We start from the raw sequence: 23,328 nt of genomic DNA on the forward strand, positions 1-23,328 counted from the left end.
TCGTCAGTACGGTGAGTTTGCATATAGTTTAGAGCCAAAATCAAAAGCACTCTCACGGGTTCAAACCGTTTGGGCTGCAACCAGGGCAGGGTGCCTCTATTGATATCAGTGTGGTCCAAGGCAGACAGATGCACAGATTCAAGGGCAACTGCTACAATTGCGGCCAAGAGGGACACATGTCCTGAGAATGTAGAAACAGGGTGCAGGCCGCCCAACAAGAAAATAACCAAGGGTGCCAGGCACACCAATTAGGAACAGAAAAGCTGGACAATCAGCTCAAAACTCTGGCCAGTTATTTGTACAACAAAATCTGGGCCTTCTTTTATGACCAGCAGGTCGCTGAGATGAAGGCTCAGGGAGAAGACTTTGGAGCTTAGGTCATTTGCTCCTATTAACAATGAAGTAAACCACAACAAGGTGGCCCCTGCTCTGGGGTGTTGCACAAGCAATAAAACAAAGGGGGTGGTTGTCATATCCATGCCAGAGGGCAGAACTCTGGAATCTCTGAAGAGGATATTTCTCAAGTCTGAACCCCCCAAATCTTTGGTACTCTCGGGATTACGCTCCTCGTGTCCTTCCGGTCAGCATAACCCTGTACCCCACCTCTACATGGTACTCCAGACATCCACTCTGATACTCCTGCACTGGACTTCTAGTCCACCATATGTTTTCCTACGAACATTTTTATACTCCTTGTGAGGCAACACTAACTAAAACAAAAACAAAACCTATCTCTCAGCTTTTGCAGAGAGGAGGAGGTCAATGAGTCTTGGATGTTGATAAATACGAGTGAATATTGTAAGTCAAGGATGAGGTTGAGACTCAGAGGTTTCTGATATGGAGTTTAAACAGGTATTTCAACTAATAAAAAGCTCAAGAACTATACATGGATATGTAGGGTTTTTATAGCTAATTGTCTATCTCTCTGAACCAAAAGAGAAATAAAGAAAGTCATCTGAGGATGGGACTAACCAATAAGAAAAAGAATAACTATGGTATGACTTCAGAGATTAATAAGCATGTGAGAGAATGTACTAAAAATAGATTTGTCAGGCACGTTCAGGAACCGTATCCCCATGATGAGGTACAATCCTGAACAAGGCCTTTATTAATATATCCAGGCACTGATGGGACTCGGAGCTGGTTAGCGAGATCTCAGCTACTAGTCCTTACTCATTATGCTGGCTGGCTGGGAGTACTACCCATTCTCTGATCTGCGATATGAAGTGGTATCTACGGTTAAGAAAACTTGTTAGGGCAATAAGAAGGAGAATAGCAAAGGACACTTCCAGCCCTAAGGCTAGAGGTGTAATGGGGGAAGTGTTTGAAAACCAAGACATGAAAAGGAAGAGGTATGGAAAAGTAAATGGTCCTTACACTCCTCATGGACTCTGTAGTTTAGACCTTATGGTACACTCCTGCCACATACAATTTCTCTTTGCTAGATAAATGTCCACATGGAACTCTGTACCTATATTATGAGTCACTCCTTACAAGCTCACACTCCTCTGACAGTTGTAGCTCCTGTACTCTGTTCCTGCAGTTTGAATATCAACTAGATTCCCTTGCCTTACTCAAGTCCCATTCTAAGTTTTCTTGTCCTTCTCTTAAGGACCTTTACTCTACTCTTTTTCATCCTCTACTCTCATCTGTTCCACTCTGACAAGTTAGGGACCAAGGTCCGCGGAAGGGTCTAACACACGAGCTAAGTCAATCCCCAACCTTGTACTCCGTTTCCACTTCCCACTCTATCTCTGCACTCCAAACTCTGTTCTTCCAAAAGGTCATGGTTCTGAAAGTATATTTAAACTGACACTTCCCAGACCCTCTATATCTTTCCATGGTCAAGTGCATATGTAACACCTCTCAGGGAAACACCAAATTCCTCAGCTTTTCTGCTTGTCAACCCCTAGAGGTGCAATTGATCTCCATGGCCCCTCAATGCCTGACCTCTCCTCATACCCCCAGGGGTTCCCCAATCCCTCCCAGCTCACCTTGAAAGTTTGAATACTCTGGTGCACACAGCAACAAGCAAAAAGGAAGAGGGAGGAGTGGATAAACCCCTTATGATAGGACTGAGTTAGTTGTGGGTAAACAACAGGAGGACTTGCTGAGGAGTCTCCTGGTTCTATTGGGTTTTATATACTAATACAGGGTGCTTGTACTTATGTACTATACAGTTGATGAAAGCAGTGGCCAATGATCTCATAGGGCACAGCCCATGTGACCAGCTCACTGCTTGAGAGAGTCCGGGTCTAAAAATAAAGGAAAGAGTGCAGCACAAAAAAGTGAAGTTTGAACAAAAGGAAAGTGCCGCATGGCACGATTGTGTGAAAACTGAAAAGAAGGTTGAAGTGGAGAATGAAAGTTAAAAGTCCAAAAATTGTGTATTGTAACACCTGGAATACGGGCAAGAAGGTGGATAGAATTGATCCCTAGTGTATACATGGTGACCTAAACTGCAGTCCAACACAAGCAAATAGACCGTTTGAAATGTTTGCACTCTAGGGTGCCAACATGTGCGGTAATACACTGCTATGAGCCAATCCAGTGTCTCAATGATATTATGACAGCCAGTGTCCCCCAAAACTGATGTATTTGCAGTAGAAACACTGGCTGAGGTATTATCACTAATGTATTGGGAATCATCAGAACCAATTTGCCAATTCTACAATTGTCAGAGTTCCATCGTGGAATGGAGTTATGAGGCTTACCAGGAATGTGGGTCAATATCAACACCACAGCAGAAGAACTATATTGGCCATTTACTCTGTGGAACACATTCTCAACGTGATTGTAGGTGTTCAATTGTTGTCATGAAAAATGCACTGGCGGAGATTATTTCAAAAATTTCACTCTTTTTCATTATTGAAAATTTGGCCCAAACCTTGTGGTGGTACCATGCAAGTGGTAATGATGTAGCACAGATCCGATCAGAGTGATCTTTCAAACAAATGTTGCAAGACCTTTAAACCCAGGTTATTTCCAGCAGATATCACCACCAGCATTCTCCTATCCTCATCTTAGCCTATACTTTAACACAGTAAATCAACCACACTGAAAATTTGTGGAAACCCCCACATACTCATTCACTGTATACTATTACAAAAATGCCTTGCTATTTCCTGTCAACCAACTTCTGTGTCACCTACAGCCACATGCATCCTTCCACAGAAAATTGGTTGTGTTCTGCCAGAGTCAAGCCTCCCAAGATGTTCTGGTTAATTTGCAACCTGGTGACATAGCATTAGTGAGAAAAGGGATTAAAGAGTGAGTTCTTTTGCTTGTCCATTTTTGAGTCCTCACAGATGACAAGGTTACTAATGAACTGGGACATGAAATCTATCATGATTTGATAAAATGACCTGCAATGCGTACTTTGTCAATGTGTTACCTTACAACTCAAGTATCCCATCTTACCTTGCAACAGTCATTTGAAGTTTGGTGAACTTGATGAGTGGTTCAATGCATTTGGGAGAAGTGTTGTTGTGTGTCAGAGCCAGACAACAACAGATTTGCGACAAGTTCTGGATATTATAATTTGTCAGCAACACTGCATTCTGTGTCATAGTTAGTAGTGTCCCAATGGTGCCACCTTGATCATACCAGTCACGAGACACATACCACATCTGGCATGGGAAATTATTTATAAACTGTACATTACCCAGAGAGGCAACATTGAGTTGGCCTTTTTGGCCTGTCTAAGCCTGAAGACTGGATTGGAGAGGAATTGATGCCCTCTACTGTGTCTACGTTATAGACAGGATACCTAGGGGATGTGATGACCCCTGGGATCCTGTAGATTGAAGACAAGTGGAGGGGAAGTGATACCCTCACAGGGTCAGACTTATAGAGGTCACCCAGGGGATATGGTGCCCCCTGGGTCCTAGAATTTAGGACATCCAGAGGGGAAGTGGTGCCCCTGGGTTTGGTTAATTGTGGTTAGAGGGGAAGTGATCCCCTCTCCATTGTTTCTGACAAAACCAGATAAACCTGGTCTCTGCCAAAGCAGCCATTGTTCTCCATGGAGCGTAGCCACCACTCCATAGAGTAACCATTGTTCTCCTAGGAGCACAATTGTACTCCTAGGAGTCATTATACTGTAGCGAGTAGCACCTCTGACTATAAGTAGTAGGGGGTTTAGTATAGGAATACCTCAGTCGTTTCTATAGCCTCTCGGGCAGCGGCTGAGGTATGTTACATTACATTTATTAGAGATCACCTTAAACTAACATCTATTGTAGTTTCACTTAGGTAAATAATAAAGTCGTTTCTATAGCCTCTCGGGCAGGGGCTGAGTTTCACTTAGTTTTATTAGGTTATGAGCCCTGGTGCGCAAAAGCTACGCAGGAAATAATTCTTATTTGAAACGGCAACCTCGGAACCATGACCACAGCACGCGATACATCCACATGTCCAGTTTTCACTGGACCCAACAATTTTCAGATATGGAAACTCCGGATTATCTCAAAGCTACGTTGGGAAAAAGTTCTCCGGGTTGTTACTGGAGAGGAGCTTAAGCCCTCACCAGGAAAATCTACCTCCTCAGAGGATCCTGAGATCACCTGGATACTTAAGGATGAAAAGACACATGGAATCATCCAGGACCACATCTCTGATGCCCTCCTAATGAGGACAGGAGACCTCACCAGCTCCAAGGAGTTATTTGATAAACTTGTCTCACTCCATCAAACGTCCAACATTGCCTCGGCCTTCTATTTATTCCAGCAACTCACCAAATTGTCCTGGGATGGGACATCACCTATCCAGGACCACATTGCGAAAATCCGGACAATTGATTCACACCTCTCCGGAATGAAACTAGGAGTTGATACCAAACTCATGGCTTTCGCTCTTCTCCAATCTCTCCCATGCACTCCTGAATGGCAAATATTTCAGTCATTAGTAATCAACACAATTGAAGAAAATAAACTTACCTTTGATGCAGTTGAGATCCGGATCACTGCAGAAGTTGCACGACAGTCAGGGAAGGCCCCTGGAGGTTCCGAATCAGCACTCAAATCCGAGGAGAAATGGTGTAACTTCCACAAAGCCAAATCACACAACACCTCGGAGTGTCAAACACTTCAGTCAGCTGAAAAAGGTCAAAGGAAGAAGGAAAAGGCAAATACAGCGGAGAAATCATCTGGATCTGACTCCGAGGAGGAACAGAGTCATATTGCATTGGATCATGTACATATTTCCAAGCCCCTTGCTAAACGCATTCAAGCTTACCTTGTGTCGGAACCCGATAAGACCAAAACAACAATTATTATTGACTCCGGAGCAACATCCCACATGGTCCCTCACCGCTCCTGGTTTGAGCCAGGAACATACCATGTTCTGCATCCTCCGAGGACAATCAGTTTTGGGGATGAATCGTAAATGCCATTGGCATTGGAACAGTAATCCTACAAGCAACTGTTGGCGAAAAGGACTACAATATTGCACTGTCAAATGTCTTACTTGTGCCAAACTTCATGTTAGCACTCGTCTCTGTCCACAAATTGTCCAAAACGGGGTTATCAACACTTTTTCCAGCAGGGTCAAATGCTTGTGAAGTTCGGAAAAAGGAGGAACTTATCCTCACTGCGTTACACAAGTGAGGACTTTATCACATCCAAGCAAAACCCGAAATCAACCCAGAGTCAGCTTTTGCAGCAGTAGATGTAAATTTATTGCACAGGAGAATGGGACACATTGGAATGGACCGCTTGCAACAAATGGTTACAAAAAGACAGCTCCAGGACATAGACACCCTTACCGGAACCCCGGAGTTTTGTGAACCTTGTGCTTTAGGAAAGATGAAGAAAATACCTTTCAAGTCCACTGGAGGAAACCGAGCCAAGCACCCCATACAAATTGTGCACACAGATGTTGGAGGACCAATCAAACCAACTTCCAGGGAGGGTTTTTGGTACTGGATTATCATTGTAGATGATTTCTCCAAATTTCCATGGATATATTTCCTAAAACATAAAAGTGAAGCACTGGAACGATACAAGAAATGGAAAGAAGATGTCCAAACATTCTTCCGGACTCATTTGGGAGAAGAAAACTTCACTCCACTATACCCAGAATTCCTCCGGAGTGATGGGGGAGGAGAATATACTGGCAATGCATTCAAAAATCAACTCCGAGGAGATGGTGTCATCCAAGAAACTACAGCTGCAGATACTCCGGAACAAAATGGCATTGCAGAATGCATGAATCAGACATTGGCTACATTAGCAACCACTATGCTCCATGATTCCAAGCTCCCAAAGTCATTTTGAGGAGATGCCATGCAAACAGCTGCATATATCACAGCACGCAGCCCAGCATCAGGACTCCATGGAAAGACCCCATATGAAATACTGTTTAAAAGGAGAGTTGATCTAACTTTGTTTTGCCCTTTTGGATGCCAAGCATATGCCTTGATTCCGAAAGACAAAAGGCAAGGGAAGTTTTACTCCAAGAGGCGCAAAGCCTTAATGATTGGCTACACACATAGAAAGCAAGCCTACAAACTCCTAGACACTGAAAAACGAACTGTGTTTTCCAGTCGGCATGTCATATTCAATGAACCCGGTGTCATGCACCAAAGTTGATTGGTAGCATGGACAGGTGTCAATAACGAAGTGAATATTCAAAAAGACTCGCCTTTGCGCCACACAGGCACAGTGCCACGTGGAATAGTAATTAATATTGCCCTTTTCGAACTTGTGGCTGATCAGCACCACCTCTATTAGGCAATCCAGTCACGCTCACCTTTGCTTTTCCATCCGGTACTTTCCGTGTTTCGGCATTTCGGCAAATTTTCGCGTCGCCACTGGCTACACATTGCATTGCGCCCTCGCTTTTGTCGTTTCCCTTACTCCCCTTCCTTTGTCTAGCCCCACCATGGGCCCCTTCCTCTCCTTTTTATTCTCACCTGACGGTCATTTCTGGATCCCCATTCTAATCCACTTTTTCGTCACCTCCACCCTCCTCCTCCTCATCTTATTTGCACCCCCACCATTTCTGATGTCACCACTTCCTATCCGCTTCCGTCGCCGATCCGTAGACTACCATGTGCCACTGCTGATATCAGCAAAGCCCCGGCAGCCGGTTCAAATAGGGCAACAGGTCCATCTTTATGACGTCGATCTACCATCATATACTATCAAAACATTGGTCGCTCGTCTTGCCTGGTTGGAGCGTGGGTGGGTAATTTTTGAGCTGGAGAAGGTTCATCCCCTTGCGTCGCCCATGTTCATCGCTGTCCCATTCACTTGGGTACACTTATCTTTTGTCCATTGTCTTCGCTACAGCTACACCTACCACACGCTCCCTGGGACTCACTTGTTCCAAATTGGAACTACTCCTCTCCCTCCCTCGTTTGATCAGGTGGTCCAACACAACCAGTCCATTGGTAAGGCCATGGAACTGTCGGATTTGGACTAGGTGGTGGACCAGTGGCTCCAGTTTCTTTTTCTTCAGCAGAACATTCATTTACAGTGCGATTATTTTTGATTTTTGAATCATTTTTATGGACACATATTTTTTTTAGAATGCCTGACTGACAATAAAGGAACTGTGTTGATACTGATAGTGTTTTGCCTTGCCCTTTTTTTACTGCATCTTCCCATGACATCATGATTTTCCTGCTCTCTTTTTGCTATTAGACTTTACTTTATGGCTGTACAAACCTGTGACATTACTCACAGCATTCATTGTTCTATCCCTTTCTTTTCCTTTTTTGACAATCTTATCCTGTACTACCTACACAGGATTCGTCAGCATACATTCCTTCCTTCATGTTCTTTCTCATTCTTTTTGCACAGCTATACTGTGCATAGCCTACTTTTCTTTTACTATATAAACTCCTGTATTTTACCTTGTAAGAAGAACAAGAACTCCAATCCAGACTTCTTCTCTACTCTCAAGTTCACTACTCTGCTACTTGTGATCCAGTGTGGTCACAACACTTCCCACTTCTACCACTGTCAACTGCTGTCATCGTCATTTCCCACTTTTGAAGTCATTGTCATCCCTTTCGATTAGAGTCCTTCTGAGCACTACAGTTTGTGCGTCAGGAGCCTGCTATCACTGGGAACCTCGTCATATTGTCGTTCTCAAACCTACCTTGTGCTACAATTAGCAAGGTAGTGCTCGTCTATACTCGTCACAAAGCCCCTATCCTTCTATAAATTCAACTATCCCTCCTCCTCAAAACCCACACTCATACACCTCTGGGTTTTACTTTGAAGGATCTTTATACGTACCACCCCACGAACAACCAGACCACTCCACTGTTCTAGGAGGCAAAGCCCATAAACAAGTTCCGTGGAATCTGGGAGGATTGTGTGTTAGTTTGTTTTGTGTGTGGTTTTCTAACAGCAGTTCTCATCATCGACACCGGAAAGGTACAAAAGGATGACACTGCTCCCTGGAACACAGACACTAGCACAGATCAGTGGGAGGGACTCATTCCAGATAATGCTCACTATCCAGACCAAAAAACATCGGAGGAGGACGATCCTGACCCTCGGATCCGAGATCCAAATGAATTGCAAATGGAACCACATCTCCAAGGAGATGTTCCACAAGCAATGGAACCATATCAGCATGAAGATGTTCCGAGAGCAGTGGGAGCACCTGATCAGCTAAGACACCCTCCACAACAGTCTCTACAACCAAGACCTGAACACTGGCCATCTTCAGAACGGAAAGCCAAAGTAGAGTTACAGTCAGTGGGAGGACAGCCCCTCAACATACAGCCAGCTGATGTGGAAAAAGTCTGAATACAGCTAGACAGCCTGTCCATTGGATCAGCTTCTGGAAGGCATACAACACCTCCAAGGAGTCATCCAACACCTCCGAGGAGTGATTCAACACCTTCAGGAGTGAGTGGGGCAACAAATACACAAATGCGTCTACTCCCTGGAGTACCTGCACAAGTTCCTAAAAGAGCAGTCATGCCTGCTGAAGTCCTAGGAGTACGCAGAAGCAGTCGCCAGACCCGTCCTGCAGACAAAAACCGAGATTATCAAAGGACTCTAGATGAGGAACAGTCCCGAAAAGAGCAGCATGACAACTCCATGGAGAAACCTAACACTCCTAAGGTTCATGAAGAAACATCTGATACAGAGGAGACATTCTTTGCTGGAATAGCAAGTACCGGTCCATCTAACACAGACCTTCCAAGGACACTAAAGGAAGCCTTATCACGTGTACATGCTTCCTCCAGGGGGTGTTCCTATCCAACCTGGATACTGCTGGAGATCGAAGAAATCCATCCACGGGTTAAAATTGTACATGGAACAAAACTTTTGATCGCAAGCTCCAGGAGCTCAGTTTCACAAGACTAAATGCAGAAACATGTCTCTATGTATTCCGGGACAACAAACAAATATGCTTTGTTGTTGTCTATATAGATGACCTCCTCCTAGGAGCTTCATCCCGAAAATTCATGGATATCACAAAAGCCAAACTTGAATCCATATTCAAAATGCGGGACCTTGGAGAAGCAAAATACATCCTTGGAATAGAAATCCAACGTGATTGTTCAAACAAAACAATATCCCTATTGCAACGCCAATACATTGACACAGTCCTGGAGCGTACTGGAATGAAGAACTACAAACCAGTATGGACACCAATGGCCCATGGATCAAAACTCCTTGCAAATGCTCCAGGGGAAGATATTGTGCAACACGAGATGCATATTGAAGGGCGTCAAGTGTCATACCTCTCAATTGTAGGCTCCCTCATGTATGCCATGCTTGGAACCCGCCCAGACATTGCCTACGTTGTTGGAATACTAAGCAGGCATAGCTCAGCTCCAAGGAGCCATCACTGGGAAGCTGCAAAATGTGTCCTCCGATATCTGAAAGCAACCAGGGACATGGAACTACGATATGATGGCACAGATGTCTCCATGGACATGGATTTCTATGGATATTCAGATGCAGATTGGTCTGGAGACCCAGACACATCTCAATCAACATCAGGGTTTGTCTTTATCACCATCCGAGGAGCAATCTCCTGGACAAGCAAAAGACAAAGCATGGTAGCTTTATCCTCCACGGAGTCAGAGTACATTGGATTGAGCAATGCTGGACAACACCTTGCATGGCTTCAGACATTTTTTGAAGAAATTGGACATGCTCAAAATGGACCTACAACATTGCACTGTGACAATCAAGCAGCTATCATTCTTACACGAGATCCACAGTTCCGTGCTCGCACAAAACACATTCAACGGAAATATCATTTTATCCGAGATGACTTAGTATCAAAGGGAGAGGCAGTAATCAGATACGTTCCTACAGGAGATATGGTTGCAGACATTCTCACTAAACCCCTCACTCATGAAAAACACTGGAAATTCTCTAAAGCTATGGGACTACGGTTGCACTCGAGTGGGAGTGACAAAACCGGATAAACCCGGTCTCTGCCAAAGCAGCCATTGTTCTCCATGGAGCATAGCCACCACTCCATGGAGTAACCATTGTTCTCCTAGGAGCACAATTGTACTCCTAGGAGTCATTATACTGTAGCGAGTAGCACCTCTGACTATAAGTAGTAGGGGGTTTAGTATAGGAATACCTCAGTCGTTTCTATAGCCTCTCGGGCAGCGGCTGAGGTATGTTACATTACATTTATTAGAGATCACTTTAAACTAACATCTATTGTAGTTTCACTTAGGTAAATAATAAAGTCGTTTCTATAGCCTCTCGGGCAGCGGCTGAGTTTCACTTAGTTTTATTAGTTTCTGCTAAATACAACTGCAGGGGAGGTCACAATGATACCCATAATTGACTAAGTTAAATATATCAATAAATTGAAAATAAATCTTTGAATTGAGAGCATTAGTTAAGAAAACAAATTGACTGAAGTGAGGAAGCCTAAGCACAAAAGCAGACAACACAAGATGCAAAGTCCAGATCTGCCCTGGAGGGCAATAGTATCATCAATCACCTACAATAAGTGTTACGATTTCATCTACACCCTTTATTTCTTTTCTTTTCTTTTATCTTATCTTGCATTGCCACACAGACATTCTATCTTCGGACCTCTTATCCCATTGGACACTAATGTCTTATCAGCTATCTTTAGCTATTCTCCAAGAATTCTCCTATCTGTGCTTCTCTTAGATCATACAACCACCCTTTGATCTATCTTTAGCCATTTCTCCTAGGATTCTCCTTATAGCTCATCATATGACTATAAGCCCTTATTGCCATTGGTACCTATTTATATCTTACCTCATGGACACCTCATGACCAACAGCCATCATCGCTATTAGTCCATTGTGTTACCTCTTTCGTACTTACCTGTTTTCTCTCAACTTATCTACAAGCCTCCCTGAAGTAGACTAACAGTATATATACCACATGTATGTAGCATAGTTCTGCATCATGAATCTACCTCATTATACCCAGTAATGCCTTGCATGAGCTAGCTCCCATATTACCTTTAGAATCCCTGGCAGCTAGTGGAAGACCAACTTCTCTTCCCAAGAATGGTGTCATACACACTTATCATCAGCAGGAAAGCACCAAAGAACCCGATGCAGGCACAGGCCACACGGAGGTTCGTAACAATAAGCTCAAGTCAAGCTCTTGTTGTCAAAAAATAAAGTTTGCCCTACTGAGTCACTTCTGAGCTCTGGCTCTGGTGGGAAAGTGTCTGTTACGAACTGTTATAACAATGGATGTTATTTCTCTTCTCAAGTAGCTATGTACTGCTACCTACCGACATACTCCCACATACTATTGCCAGTTACTGTACTACCCGTCTCTGTTTGTTCAACACAAACACCTGCCCCAAAGTAGGAACTATATATATACGCCTGTATTGTAGTTACCATCTCCAATACAATTGTACACTTCAACAGTGTCAACTTGGTATTTATCAGGCAGAATCCCATCCTTCAGAATACATCTCAAACCCATTCCCAAACAGGCTTATTGAAACCTCTTATACATCCAGAAACCCAGTGTTACCTGGCTTGCACATTACAAGCATAACAGCGTCAACAACCTGTGTTATTGACAGGCTCCTACACACCACCCTTACTATGAAGCAGACCCCATAAACATAGATATATTGACTATCATATATCTAGATTAGGTCAGCTGGAGACTACAGATAACCCTCCTGCGCAGAAATGGAGTTGGGGATTATTATTAATACCACGTGAGGCGTGAGAAAACCGCGTCGAGCGGTTGACAGTGCGAGAAACCTTGGGGTACACCTAGTGGTTGGAGTCTGAGCAAAATGATGACTATTTTAATGACGAGGTATTACTTGAAAATTCTTGTCTGTAAACTGCGAGTGATTTCAATCCTGGTCATAACTCTGTGGCTAATAGCGATAATGGAGACATTATACAAAGACAGGTAAGAAAACAATGTTATGAATTATGTCTATCCCTCGACAACTTCCTAGTGGCCCTTCACGCTACTCGAATCGTGGTTAGCATATAGTGTAGTCGAAGAGCTGCCTGTAATCACCTGATATCTCATTCACTGAAAGAGCTTTCTGTAATGCTCGGGTAGCAAAATAACGAACATCTGCGTCAGTGTCATTTTTCTGGTGCTCCAAAGCTGGTATGATCCTCTGTTGCACTAGAGCATGACCTTCGGATGATTGTCCGAAAGTCGTTGCCAGTACCTCTAATGACTTGGCGACGTTGAATCGAATGTTGGGGATTGCATCCATTGCCAGCTGAAGTAAAGGCTCGATGATCTCACTTCGAACTATGGCCAAGGTCAATGAGGGAGAAATTGTCTGTCAAAATTTGATTATCATATGAATTCCAAATAAGCTGGAGCACGGTACCGTTATGGCTTGCACAGTAGTCATCCTGTAAAGGTAGTTGGGATGCTGTCCCATCCCCATAACTTTGGGTACGATGGCCACTTTGGCCCACTCAACACCAAAGACTTCGGTCAACTTCTTCAGGTTGATAGTCGCAGCCTCGCGAATGCTGAAAACCGTGTCTCCCAACCAAGACATACATAAGTTGCCAAGCTGCTCATCAAAGAACTCCCGTCCCAATTGAGTGGCAAGGAGAGGTATGTATTCGATGATAGCTTGGCGAACTCGCCACGACTTATCTTCAGCTAATTCAATAATGGCCGGAAGAAGACTCTCCGCAAGGTATTCGATGCCGATAACTATGACATTACGTTAGATTGCTTGAAGTAACGACAACGTACGCGTGACAAACCATTATTCACCGTCTCAAGCTTGCTGATAATGTTTAACCGAACTTCAGGAAACTCGTCCTTTAGTAGATGCAAGAAAAGCGGGAGAAGATTCTCGATAGTCGCGTCTCTACCGAGTAAAGGCGCCAATCCGCTGATCTGGTTTGCTAGAGCCGAACGAACATGTTGGGACGTGTCATGTGACAGATCTCGTACGCAAGGAATGATTCGTGCAAGGATGACTTCTTTATCAAGCAGCTTCGAAAACCCTTCAGCATGAATCAGAACGACCAGAATACCGTAATGGAAAATAACCAAGAACCTGGTATTTGCCCCGAGCCAGCCGTTCGTACCTCTGCTTCGTTGTCCTTCAGGAGCTGCACGTACAGACCCATAAGCTCCTCTCTCACTAATTCTAATCCTACTGCTGCTGCAAGCTTGGAATTGTGTCAAGACAGGATGGCAGCATATTCAGCCAGGAGTATTACCTCGTTAAAATGGGTGGCAGCCATGTATCTCACGCGCCAACTCTTGTCAGAGATACTATGCCTTATTTGTTTCAAAAGTTGTTCTTTTATCTCGGACGGCGACAGCTGCTCCGCTATGACGATGAGATCTTCTACTGTTAACAGACGAACTGAGTCTTGATCATCAGATTGAAGCCTGCGATATATCGGCAAGCCATCCGATAGGACATACTGCTTCGGCAAATTCTTCACAAGTGCCTGGGAAAGATGATTAGGCCAAAGCCCCGGGAACAGAGACTGAAACATACCCCAAGCCACCTAGCAGCAGCCCGCCTCACCATCGGCGTGTCGTCGGACCCCAAGGCTGCAAAACCTTTTCGTAGGTGCTCTTGGGTCGCAGGCGAAACCTTCGAGTACACGGGTGGATACAGCGCAGCAGCAGATGTGCGCGAGGTGAACCATTCGCCTTGAGACAAACGATTTAAAAGCGGAATGTAGTACTCCTCTATTTGTGTGTTGGACAAAACCGCAGCTACTTTGACAATGGATTCTGCAGCCTACATAGAAGAAGGAGATGAGGAGGACACATGATAGAAAAAAGGGACGGGCTAACCTTATCTCTAACCAAAGTTTCCTCTACCGCGGCAAGATTTTCGAGCGGGCCCAACAAGACGTGAGCGTACTGTTTTCCTCCAATATACTCCTCGAAATTTCTCCCCAGTTCTTCCGCCAAGGCCAAAAGTACCTCATCTTCATCATCGACTGAATCTTGTAGAAAGGGCACAAGCTCCTCTCTTGCGCGATCGTTTCCCAGAGCCAGTGCAATGGTTGGTATACTGTGAATTGCATTCAACCTCAACTGGACATCTTCCGACCTCAACTCGTCCATGAGAATAGCGATGGGGGCAATCTGGCGAAATGATGAGCATCTCCAGACACCGATAGACTATCCACTAACGTCTTCCATCGGAAATCTTGTGTCCATCTTGTGCATCAAATAAGTGATCATAAACAAGATATCGGATTTGACTCGAACTCACAAAAATCGTATTTTTGATACTGCCAGAGCGTTTCAGAGTGAAGATGTTCTATATTTCAATAGTATCGCGACTAATGCCCATCCTTGTTGGCGCGACTTTGGACGTCGCTTTGTCATCAGTCCAAGTGTGGCGTTGAGTTCGTAAGTGATTTACCACACTACCTGCCAAGGTATTATAGCCAAATGTAGAACAACAAACCAGAGTTCTGTCTACTACACTCACCACCTTTGTTTTCCATTAGCCTAGATATGAATGCATCTAAGCCATGGGAAGGCTATGCACTTATATCCCCCACTCTCTGTTTCATTCACAATTTCATGCAAACTTACAGACCTAATAAGCTGTCTACACAGAGCCTCTACCCTGGTGAGGCCCTCTCTTTATATGGGGGCTTGGTGAACTGTTGGATTTGGACTAGGTGGTGGACCAGTGGCTCCAGGTCCTTTTTCCCAGCAAGACATTCATTTGCAGTGCAATTAGTTTTGATTTAGAATCATTTTTATGGACATATATTTTTTTAGAATGCCTGACTGATGACAAGGGAGCTGTGTTGATACTGCTGTTGTTTTTATCTTGCCTTTTTTACTGCATATTCCTATGACTTTATGATTTTCTTGCTCTCTTTTTGCTATTGGACTACATCTTATGGCTGGATAATCTGTAACACTATATATGCAGCATTCATTGTTCTATTCTCTTCTTTTCCTTATTCTAATAATTTTATCCTGTACTACTCACACAGGATTCATCAGCACATTCCTTCACACTCTTTCTCATCCTTTTGCAAAGACATACTGTGCATATATAAACAATTTGTATCTGGGTGCAGCTGATAAAATCTGGAGTCAAAGTTTGAGCATACCAAAAATGTGTTTAATCATGTTTTGTGCTAATGCACAGCACAAGAACAACTCACAAGGGTTTTGAGGTTTTTAATAAATCTAAGTGAAACTCAGCTGCTGCCCGAGAGGCTATAGAAACGACTTTATTATTTACCTAAGTGAAACTACAATAGATGTTAGTTTAAGGTGATCTCTAATAAATGTAATGTAACATACCTCAGTTGCCATTACAACCATGCCATTGGTAAGGCCATGGAACCGTCAGATTTGGAGTAGGTGGTGGACCGGTGTCATGCACCAAAGTTGATTGGTAGCATGGACAGGTGTCAATAACGAAGTGAATATTCAAAAAGACTCGCCTTTGCGCCACACAGGCACAGTGCCACGTGGAATAGTAATTAATATTGCCCTTTTCGAACTTGTGGCTGATCAGCACCACCTCTATTAGGCAATCCAGTCACGCTCACCTTTGCTTTTCCATCCGGTACTTTTGGCATTTCGGCATTTCAGCAAATTTTTGCATCGCCACTGGCTACACATTGCATTGTGCCCTCGCTTTTGTCGTTTCCTTCACTTCCCTTCCTTTGCCTAGCCCCACCATGGGTCCCTTACTCTCGTTTTTATTCTCACCCGATGGTCGTTTCTAGATCCCCATTTTAGTTCACCTTCTCGTCACCTCCAGCCTCCTCCTCCTCCTCATCTTCTTTGGTCCCCCACCATTTCTGATGTCACCACTTCCTATCCGCTTCCGTCACCGATCTGTTGAATACCACATGCCACTGCTGATATCAGCAAAGCCCTGGCGGCCGGTTCAAATAGGGCAACAGGTCCATCTTTATGACGTCGATCTACCATCATATACTATCAAAACATTGGTTGCTCGCCTTGCCTGGTTGGAGCGTGGGTGGGTAGTTTTTGAGCTGGAGAAGGTTCATCCCCTTGCGTTGCCCATGTTCATTGCTGTCCCATTCACTTGGGTACACTTATCTTTTGTCCATCGTCTTCGCTACAGCTACACCTACCACACACTGCCTGGGACTCACTTGTTCCAAATTGGGACTACTCCTCTCCCTCCCTCGTTTGACCAGGTGGTCCAACACAACCAGTCCATTGGTAAGGCCATGGAACTGTCGGATTTGGACTAGGTGGTGGACCGGTGGCTCCAGTTTCTTTTTTTTTTAGCAGAACATTCATTTACAGTGCGATTATTTTTGATTTTTGAATCATTTTCATGGACACATATTTTTTTAGAATGCCTTACTGACAACAAGGGAACTGTGTTGATACTGATATTATTTTGCCTTGCTTTTTTTACTGCATCTTCCTATGACATCATGATTTTCTTGCTCTCTTTTTGCTATTGGACTTTACTTTATGGCTGTACAAACCTGTGACATTACTCACAGCATTCAATGTTCTATCCCTTTCTTTTCCTTTTTTTGACAATCTTATCCTGTACTACCTACGCAGGATTTGTCAGCGTACATTCCTTCCTTTATGTTCTTTCTCATTCTTTTTGCACAGCTATACCGTGCATAACCTACCTTTCTTTTACTATATAAATGTAAGGACCATTTTATTATTTTCTTATCTTCGCTATGTCTTGGTTCTCGAACGCTTTTCCCATTACACCTCTAGCTCTAGGGCTAGAGGTATCATTTGCCATTTTACTTCTCATAGCCCTCACAGGCTTTCTTAACCATCGCTACCATTTTATATCACAGATCAGAGACTGGGTATCGCTCCCACCCAGCCAGCACACTGAGTAGGGACTGGTAGTAGGCATCTCGCCAACCAGCTCCAAGCCCCAGTAAAGCCTGGATATACTAATAAACACTTTGTTCAGGATCGTACCTCATCATGAGGATACGGTTCCTGAACACGCGTAACAAACCTCTATTATTAGTACAAATCTCTCACCGCTGATTAATCAAGTTAAAAGTTGTACAATAGTTGTTCTCTCTCTTTCTTATTGGCCGATTGATTCCTCAGACCACTTTTTGTATATTCTCCTTTCGGTCTGAGGAATGAACAGTTCACTATATAAAGCCTTACCTATTCATGTATGGCTCCTTAGTTTTCTATTACTGAATTTACCCGCTTTACTCCTCAACGGAAACCTTTGAAGCTTACCTCTCAAAGTCCTCTACTCGCTATATTTACTAGCGTCTGTCGACCTCAAGCTCATCGAACCCCTTACTCCCTGCAAGTGCAGAAGGAGACAGGTTTCGTTTTTGTTATAGTTTATCGTTGCCTCACAATAAACCCCTGTATTTTACCTTGTAAAAAAACAAGAACTCCAATCCAGACTTCTTCTCTAATCTCAAGTTCACTACTCACTACTACTTGTGATCCAGTGTGGTCACAACACTTCCCACTACTACCACTGTTAACTGGTGTCATCGTCACTCGTCACTTTTTGAAAGTGATTGTCATCCCTTTCGATTAGAGTCCTTCTGAGCACTACAGTCTGTGCATCAGGAGCCTGCTATCACTGGGAACTTTGTCACCTCATCACATTGTCATTCTCAAACCTACCTTGTACTACGATTAGCAAGGTAGTGCTCGTCTATACTCGCCACAAAGCCCCTATCTTTCTATATTCCAACTATCCCTCCTCCTGAAAACCCACACCCATACATCTCTGGGTTTTACTTTGAAGGATTGTTATATGTACCACCCCACGAACAACCAGACCACTCCACTGTTCTAGGAGGCAAAGCCCATAAACAAGTTCCGTGGAATCTGGGAGGATTGTGTGTTAGTTTGTTTTTGTGTGTGGTTTTCTAACAACAGTTCTCATTATCGACAACGTGACTTGGAAAATGAAAGTAAAAGTACAGTAAAAGTAAAAGTGTAAAGTAGATGCTGGTGTGGCTATTGTAACAGTAGTTTCCAGCTCAATGATACTGACATTTTGCCAAAAATAACATGTGAACAAACAAACAATGGAACAAACAGCACTGTCAAATTATTTGCTTACCGTTCACTCAAAGTTTGCTGACTCCTTCTGATAAAGTCTCCAGTTGTTTTTCCAGCAGGACATTCACCCATCCTCAACATCAATTTGCAAAGATGATGGTCCGACAATACTCGCTGCGCAGGCCCACAGGAGGTCCTACGTCACAGTTGGTCAAGCCACTGCCTCTCAGACATCCTTCGGTGCTGAGATCCACCACAGATGGCAATAGAGAGGATTCAAATTCTGAATGTGTGTTCCATTTTGTTTTTTGTATTTTATTTCAATACTAGAGTGCTCCCTTTACAGTGTGGTGGTTCCTACTTCATGCCTCTTGATATCCATGCTTCTATTCTGCAGCAAGACCATGCAAACTGTATTTGCGAGCTGGAGAAGCAACTTGGTATGAAAGATTTTGAAGTAAGTCACAGTTTTAATTGATGACAGCAATTACTGACACTTATGAGACAGGTCAAACTCAAAGGCCAAATCATTGCATGTCTACTGTCCCCTAGCATCACAGATTATGTTACAATAACACAATTTTCGGACCTTTAAATTTCATTCTCCTCTTTAACTTTCTTCTATAGTTTTCACACACTGTGCCATGCGGCACTTTCCTTTGTTCAAACTCCCCTTTTCTCGCGCTGCACTGCTTTTCTTTATTTATAGCTACAAAAACTCTCACGCAGTGGAGCTGGTCACACAGGCTGTACCCCATGACATCATCAGCCACTGCTTCCATCAACTGTATAGTACATATGTACTATTAACCTGTAGTAATATAAATACCCAATAGATCCAGGAGACTCCTCAGCAAGTCCTCCTGTTGTTTACCCACAACTAACTTGGTCCTATCCTAAAGGGTAACCACTCCCCTCACTACCTTTACAGCTTTGTCTGAGTTGTGCGCCAGAGTATACAAAACTCTTGGTTGTTACAGATTATGTGACCAAAATGCACGGACATGTTATGGTTTGCCCCCATTTTCTTTACACGTCATAAGCTTACTCTTTTTTGCAGACACTTATTCAGCAATATTGTGAACTCTTCAGAATTGATCCGCTGGTCTTTGAAGACAAAGAACTGTACAATATTCTAAGCAAGCTTCCGACAAAGATTTTGTTGTCCATTTGAGGAACAATTAAGAAGGATGTAAGTTCAAACATTCTCCCCATCCGTGACCTACTAATATCCTATCAGTTAATAAAGTCAATTGAAACTATCCATTATGGATGCTATCAAACAATGACACTTTGTAGTGGGAAAAGGATCGCTAGCATATCTTGCCAATATTTCCCGGACATAGCCTATTTAAGATATCACTGATGTGGTTTACCCAACTGGCCGTGTAGTACAACTAAGTTGGAACTCGGTCTAGAGTATCACATTCTGGCTACACTAGAATAGCTTGGACAGACACCCACTGCTAAACAGTTTAGGATTCTGCTCATTGGCAGCTATTGGAGGGAGCTTCAAGTAACAGAATAATGCCAGGTGCAAGAATTAACAAAATGTTTTCAAAAATATTGAACCCGACCCGGATTGAACGGATGACCTTGTGGAACTTCCCGGAAAAATCCGATATCTGGAATCACACGCGCTACCTCTGCGCCACGGGTTCCTTACATCAGATTATGTGCTGACATATAAGAGAGGAATCACGAAACGGCGTCACTTCACATGACTTCCTACTGCACGACGAAATAAATGCACAACTTTATGTAACGCTAGCATCATTGGATTCTCGTCCACCTTGAATCTCTTCGCGTGCTTAAGTATACCTCCGAATCAATATCTTTATTCATCCAAGCAGGTTGCTGCGTTGGCTGCAAATTGGTTACCTGCGAATGCAAAGTTATAATCATCATTCCGAGGCCCAAACTGGGAAAGGTCATTCACCAAAAACTTCTGGCCTTCTTGGAATGATCCTGACTCGAAGCCTTCTGTAAAGGTCAAATTGAGCACATCCCACACTGTCAGCTGAGCTTTGCGGTTCGGTGGATGCTTCTTGAAATATTCATCTTTGACAAGAATCACTCGAAAATTGTGTACTTGACGAGGAGGGCAGAGGATCTATAATGCGATGAGCTGCCGCGAAAGGTCATGAAATTTTTATGTACTCGCCTGCAGTTCCTGTTCAATATCATCTGCGGCCTTCAGTCTCTCTTGTGTGCATCTTTCGCGAATATGTTGGGCAAGCCAGCCTGCGTCATGAGCGCCCAATGTGGCAAACACTCTCTTCGCTTGTGTACCATCTTCCAGATCATCATAAAGATTATCGATGTGACTTGGTGGAGAATCTAATGGCCATGAAAAAACGAACCACTACTACAATAGAATAGAATTATATTCACCGTCATCTTTAGGGCGGAATGAAGGGCCTGCCCTTTGTTCCAACTTCCTCGCGTAGCTATCCATGGTATCCATCCGCTTCTGGAATATGGACCATAATTTGGACATTTGATTCTCTCGTCTTGCCTAGCACTAGCATTAGTAACTATACTACAGTCAATACACAGACTAGCACCTTCCAGCGCGCGTCTACTGCTGCTTCGTCCTTAGCAGTGCGGGGTCCTTCTCTTGTTCTTGAACCGTCGTCCTCATCAATGAACTCGACGAATGCCACAGGGTGCACCTGTATGCTGTAAGTTGATTATAGTATTTGTGATAATGATAATAAATATTCCACCTTAATAACCACAAAAGCCATAACAGCCACATTACCCCCATCAGCAGTCAGGCTATTCAATGTGGATATCCAAGGACTTCTCTGAAAACCTAACTTGGCGTGCCACGAAGCGAGGTGAGATGAGTTCCCAGTTATCACCAACGAAGTGGAATTGTAGGCTTCTAAGACTTCCACAGGTTCTTTACGTTCGGATGAAAGCTGAGAATCGTAATCAGTCCATATTCAAAATTTACAGAAGAAAAATCAACCCTAGCTCCGGTGACAGCTATTTTTCTACCCACTCGAATTGTACCTTTCCGTACGGCTCTTGCAAGGGCTTGATCAACGCGAGCCCTGAGTCTATACCACCCATCTGTGACTTCAAGTTGAGGGTGCGACAAAACAGGCGCACCGCCCTCGTCGACGTCTGCCTCAGACCAAGTGATTCCGGAGACGCATAGTACCATCGGAGAAGACGCCGGAGCATCCCCTGTGGTGATCAATCGTAGTGCCGGTAATGACGCGTTGTTTAACTCGCGCTCATACCTGTAATACAGAGTCAACCAACGGTACAGCACAGCGGAAATTGACAAACAAACCGATATAAAAGTTGGCGGCAGAGCTCGCGCCAGCACCACCTCTGCTTATTCGGATCAAATTCTTGATATGGGTCCAATGCTACCATTCCGGCAAGTTTCCAGAGTATCAGCGACCAGTGATTTTCTACCCACTGCTCAGTTGCTAAGGAGCAGCCTCTGGAATGTAATTTATTGAGAGCGTCAGAAGGGCCAAGAAAACTGGTAGTAGAAGACTGGCAGTCCTTAGACGGTCCGGATGATGGATTAGATGAAATACGAAAACGATATTCAAGGGCTGTGCTAGGCGTAATCCCACAGATTTCTGGCCCATTTCTGAAACCGATGATCATTCAAGGTAGAGCAGAGAGAAAGAAACCAAACAAACATTCCCATATGATTCAGCGCCTCTATACTATGAGTTTGGGGGATCAAGTTGCATGAAATCAGTGTAGCTCTTCCTGTAGGCGGAGCTAGATACAAGTGAATAGTGCACCCATAAGAAATGAGTTAATTGGTGTATTTATATTAGGTTCCGCGTCGATCATGTACGTTAACTCACCCAATTCAAATACTGTCCAAGAAGCTGCTTTTGGCACTTTGGGCGAAGGCACTGTTTGCGAAAGGGCCCGTGTTTGGTTTGATAATTTCCTGCTAAGAGCTGTAGATGCTGCTTGTTCCCTTTCTGCTTCAAGAATCTTACGTCCAGGCTCTCCTGGTCTCATACCTTCTTTAAATGGAGTTACGAACCTGGGCTTTCCTGTTGTACCTCTTGCATGAGTGCGGGGTGTAAGGCCAAAAGGTCGCAAAGGCGTCATAAATGGAATGTGGCCAGTAGGTACACTCGAAGAAGGAAGCTGCATAGGAGAGCCAGGTACAGGACTGGATATATGCGGCTGCTGAGGCCCTGTGAGTGGAATTGTGCGCCGACGCGGATTGACAGGTGTAGGTCCAGGTCCAGAGCTTGTTGATTGTTGGTCTATGCCCGGTTTAGCGGTGGACAAGTTAATGAAGGGCGACTTGAATCCTTTCATTGGAGCCTTGCCTTTGTTGCCGGGTGCAAATGAAGGAGTAGAAAATGACGGAAGACTAACTGGAGGGAATGGTCTTCCGCTCTGAGCAGCTGGCGTGGGGGTATCTAGGATACTACCTAGAGTGCAAGAATTCTCCATGGCCGCAAAGATTGGCCTTCGAGGGGAATTGGACTTGATGTCGGGAGTGGGTACTTTCCACGAATCATCGACTGGGGGAGGAGTGGAAGCAGGAACAAAATCGTCAGCTTCCCAAAGTCTCCTTCTTTCTTCTGCTTTACGAAGGGCTTCTTTGGAAGGCATGATAAGCCCTCCGGATGGTTTCGTAAACCCGGGAGTGATTGTTGGGACTGGGGCGGAAACGTCGGTTCCTCTTGCTTTAAGTTTAGCTGTTGTAAATCCGATCGATGGAATGGTAGGAATCGGTTGAAACCAGGCGGAATAGTCTAATTCAGAAGGGGCTTCGGGAGAAGGCGAGCGAGGAGCATCCTGAGAATATATATGCGTGGCAAGTGCAGAAGCTGTTTGAAAACCTATGAGCGGGAAAGTCGAGAAATCCGGTGCG

The 23,328-nt window shown here is 44.1% G+C and overlaps 4 protein-coding genes across 4 annotated transcripts; 2 read left to right on the forward strand and 2 right to left on the reverse strand.

Annotated features, from left to right (window-relative positions):
• Positions 1-12,232: 12,232 nt before the first annotated feature.
• On the reverse strand, positions 12,233-14,751 carry SERLADRAFT_455450 (uncharacterized protein; the record flags this gene model as incomplete). Its single annotated transcript, XM_007312804.1, has 9 exons — positions 12,233-12,432; positions 12,483-12,759; positions 12,811-13,148; positions 13,202-13,447; positions 13,501-13,615; positions 13,667-13,903; positions 13,954-14,202; positions 14,259-14,630; positions 14,686-14,751. 8 exons carry the CDS (start codon positions 14,532-14,534, stop codon positions 12,425-12,427), a joined length of 1,746 nt encoding a protein of 581 aa, XP_007312866.1.
• A 2,374-nt stretch (positions 14,752-17,125) lies between these two features.
• Positions 17,126-17,976, forward strand: SERLADRAFT_376402 (uncharacterized protein; the record flags this gene model as incomplete). The annotated part of the gene is made up of 2 exons (XM_007312805.1): positions 17,126-17,292; positions 17,856-17,976. The coding sequence occupies 2 exons, from the start codon at positions 17,126-17,128 to the stop codon at positions 17,974-17,976; spliced, it is 288 nt and encodes a 95-aa protein (XP_007312867.1).
• Positions 17,977-18,813: 837 nt separating this feature from the next.
• Positions 18,814-19,044, forward strand: SERLADRAFT_432645 (uncharacterized protein; the record flags this gene model as incomplete). The annotated part of the gene is made up of 2 exons (XM_007312806.1): positions 18,814-18,906; positions 18,958-19,044. The coding sequence occupies 2 exons, from the start codon at positions 18,814-18,816 to the stop codon at positions 19,042-19,044; spliced, it is 180 nt and encodes a 59-aa protein (XP_007312868.1).
• Positions 19,045-20,286: 1,242 nt separating this feature from the next.
• Positions 20,287-22,507, reverse strand: SERLADRAFT_412477 (uncharacterized protein; the record flags this gene model as incomplete). The annotated part of the gene is made up of 10 exons (XM_007312807.1): positions 20,287-20,540; positions 20,610-20,789; positions 20,844-20,967; positions 21,017-21,124; positions 21,179-21,376; positions 21,427-21,703; positions 21,757-22,068; positions 22,121-22,205; positions 22,295-22,426; positions 22,447-22,507. 8 exons carry the CDS (start codon positions 22,126-22,128, stop codon positions 20,287-20,289), a joined length of 1,461 nt encoding a protein of 486 aa, XP_007312869.1.
• Between the last annotated feature and the right edge of the window lie 821 nt (positions 22,508-23,328).

The sequence above is a fragment of the Serpula lacrymans genome (assembly GCF_000218685.1).
Source record: "Serpula lacrymans var. lacrymans S7.9 unplaced genomic scaffold SERLAscaffold_1, whole genome shotgun sequence".
Classification (NCBI taxonomy): domain Eukaryota; kingdom Fungi; phylum Basidiomycota; class Agaricomycetes; order Boletales; family Serpulaceae; genus Serpula; species Serpula lacrymans.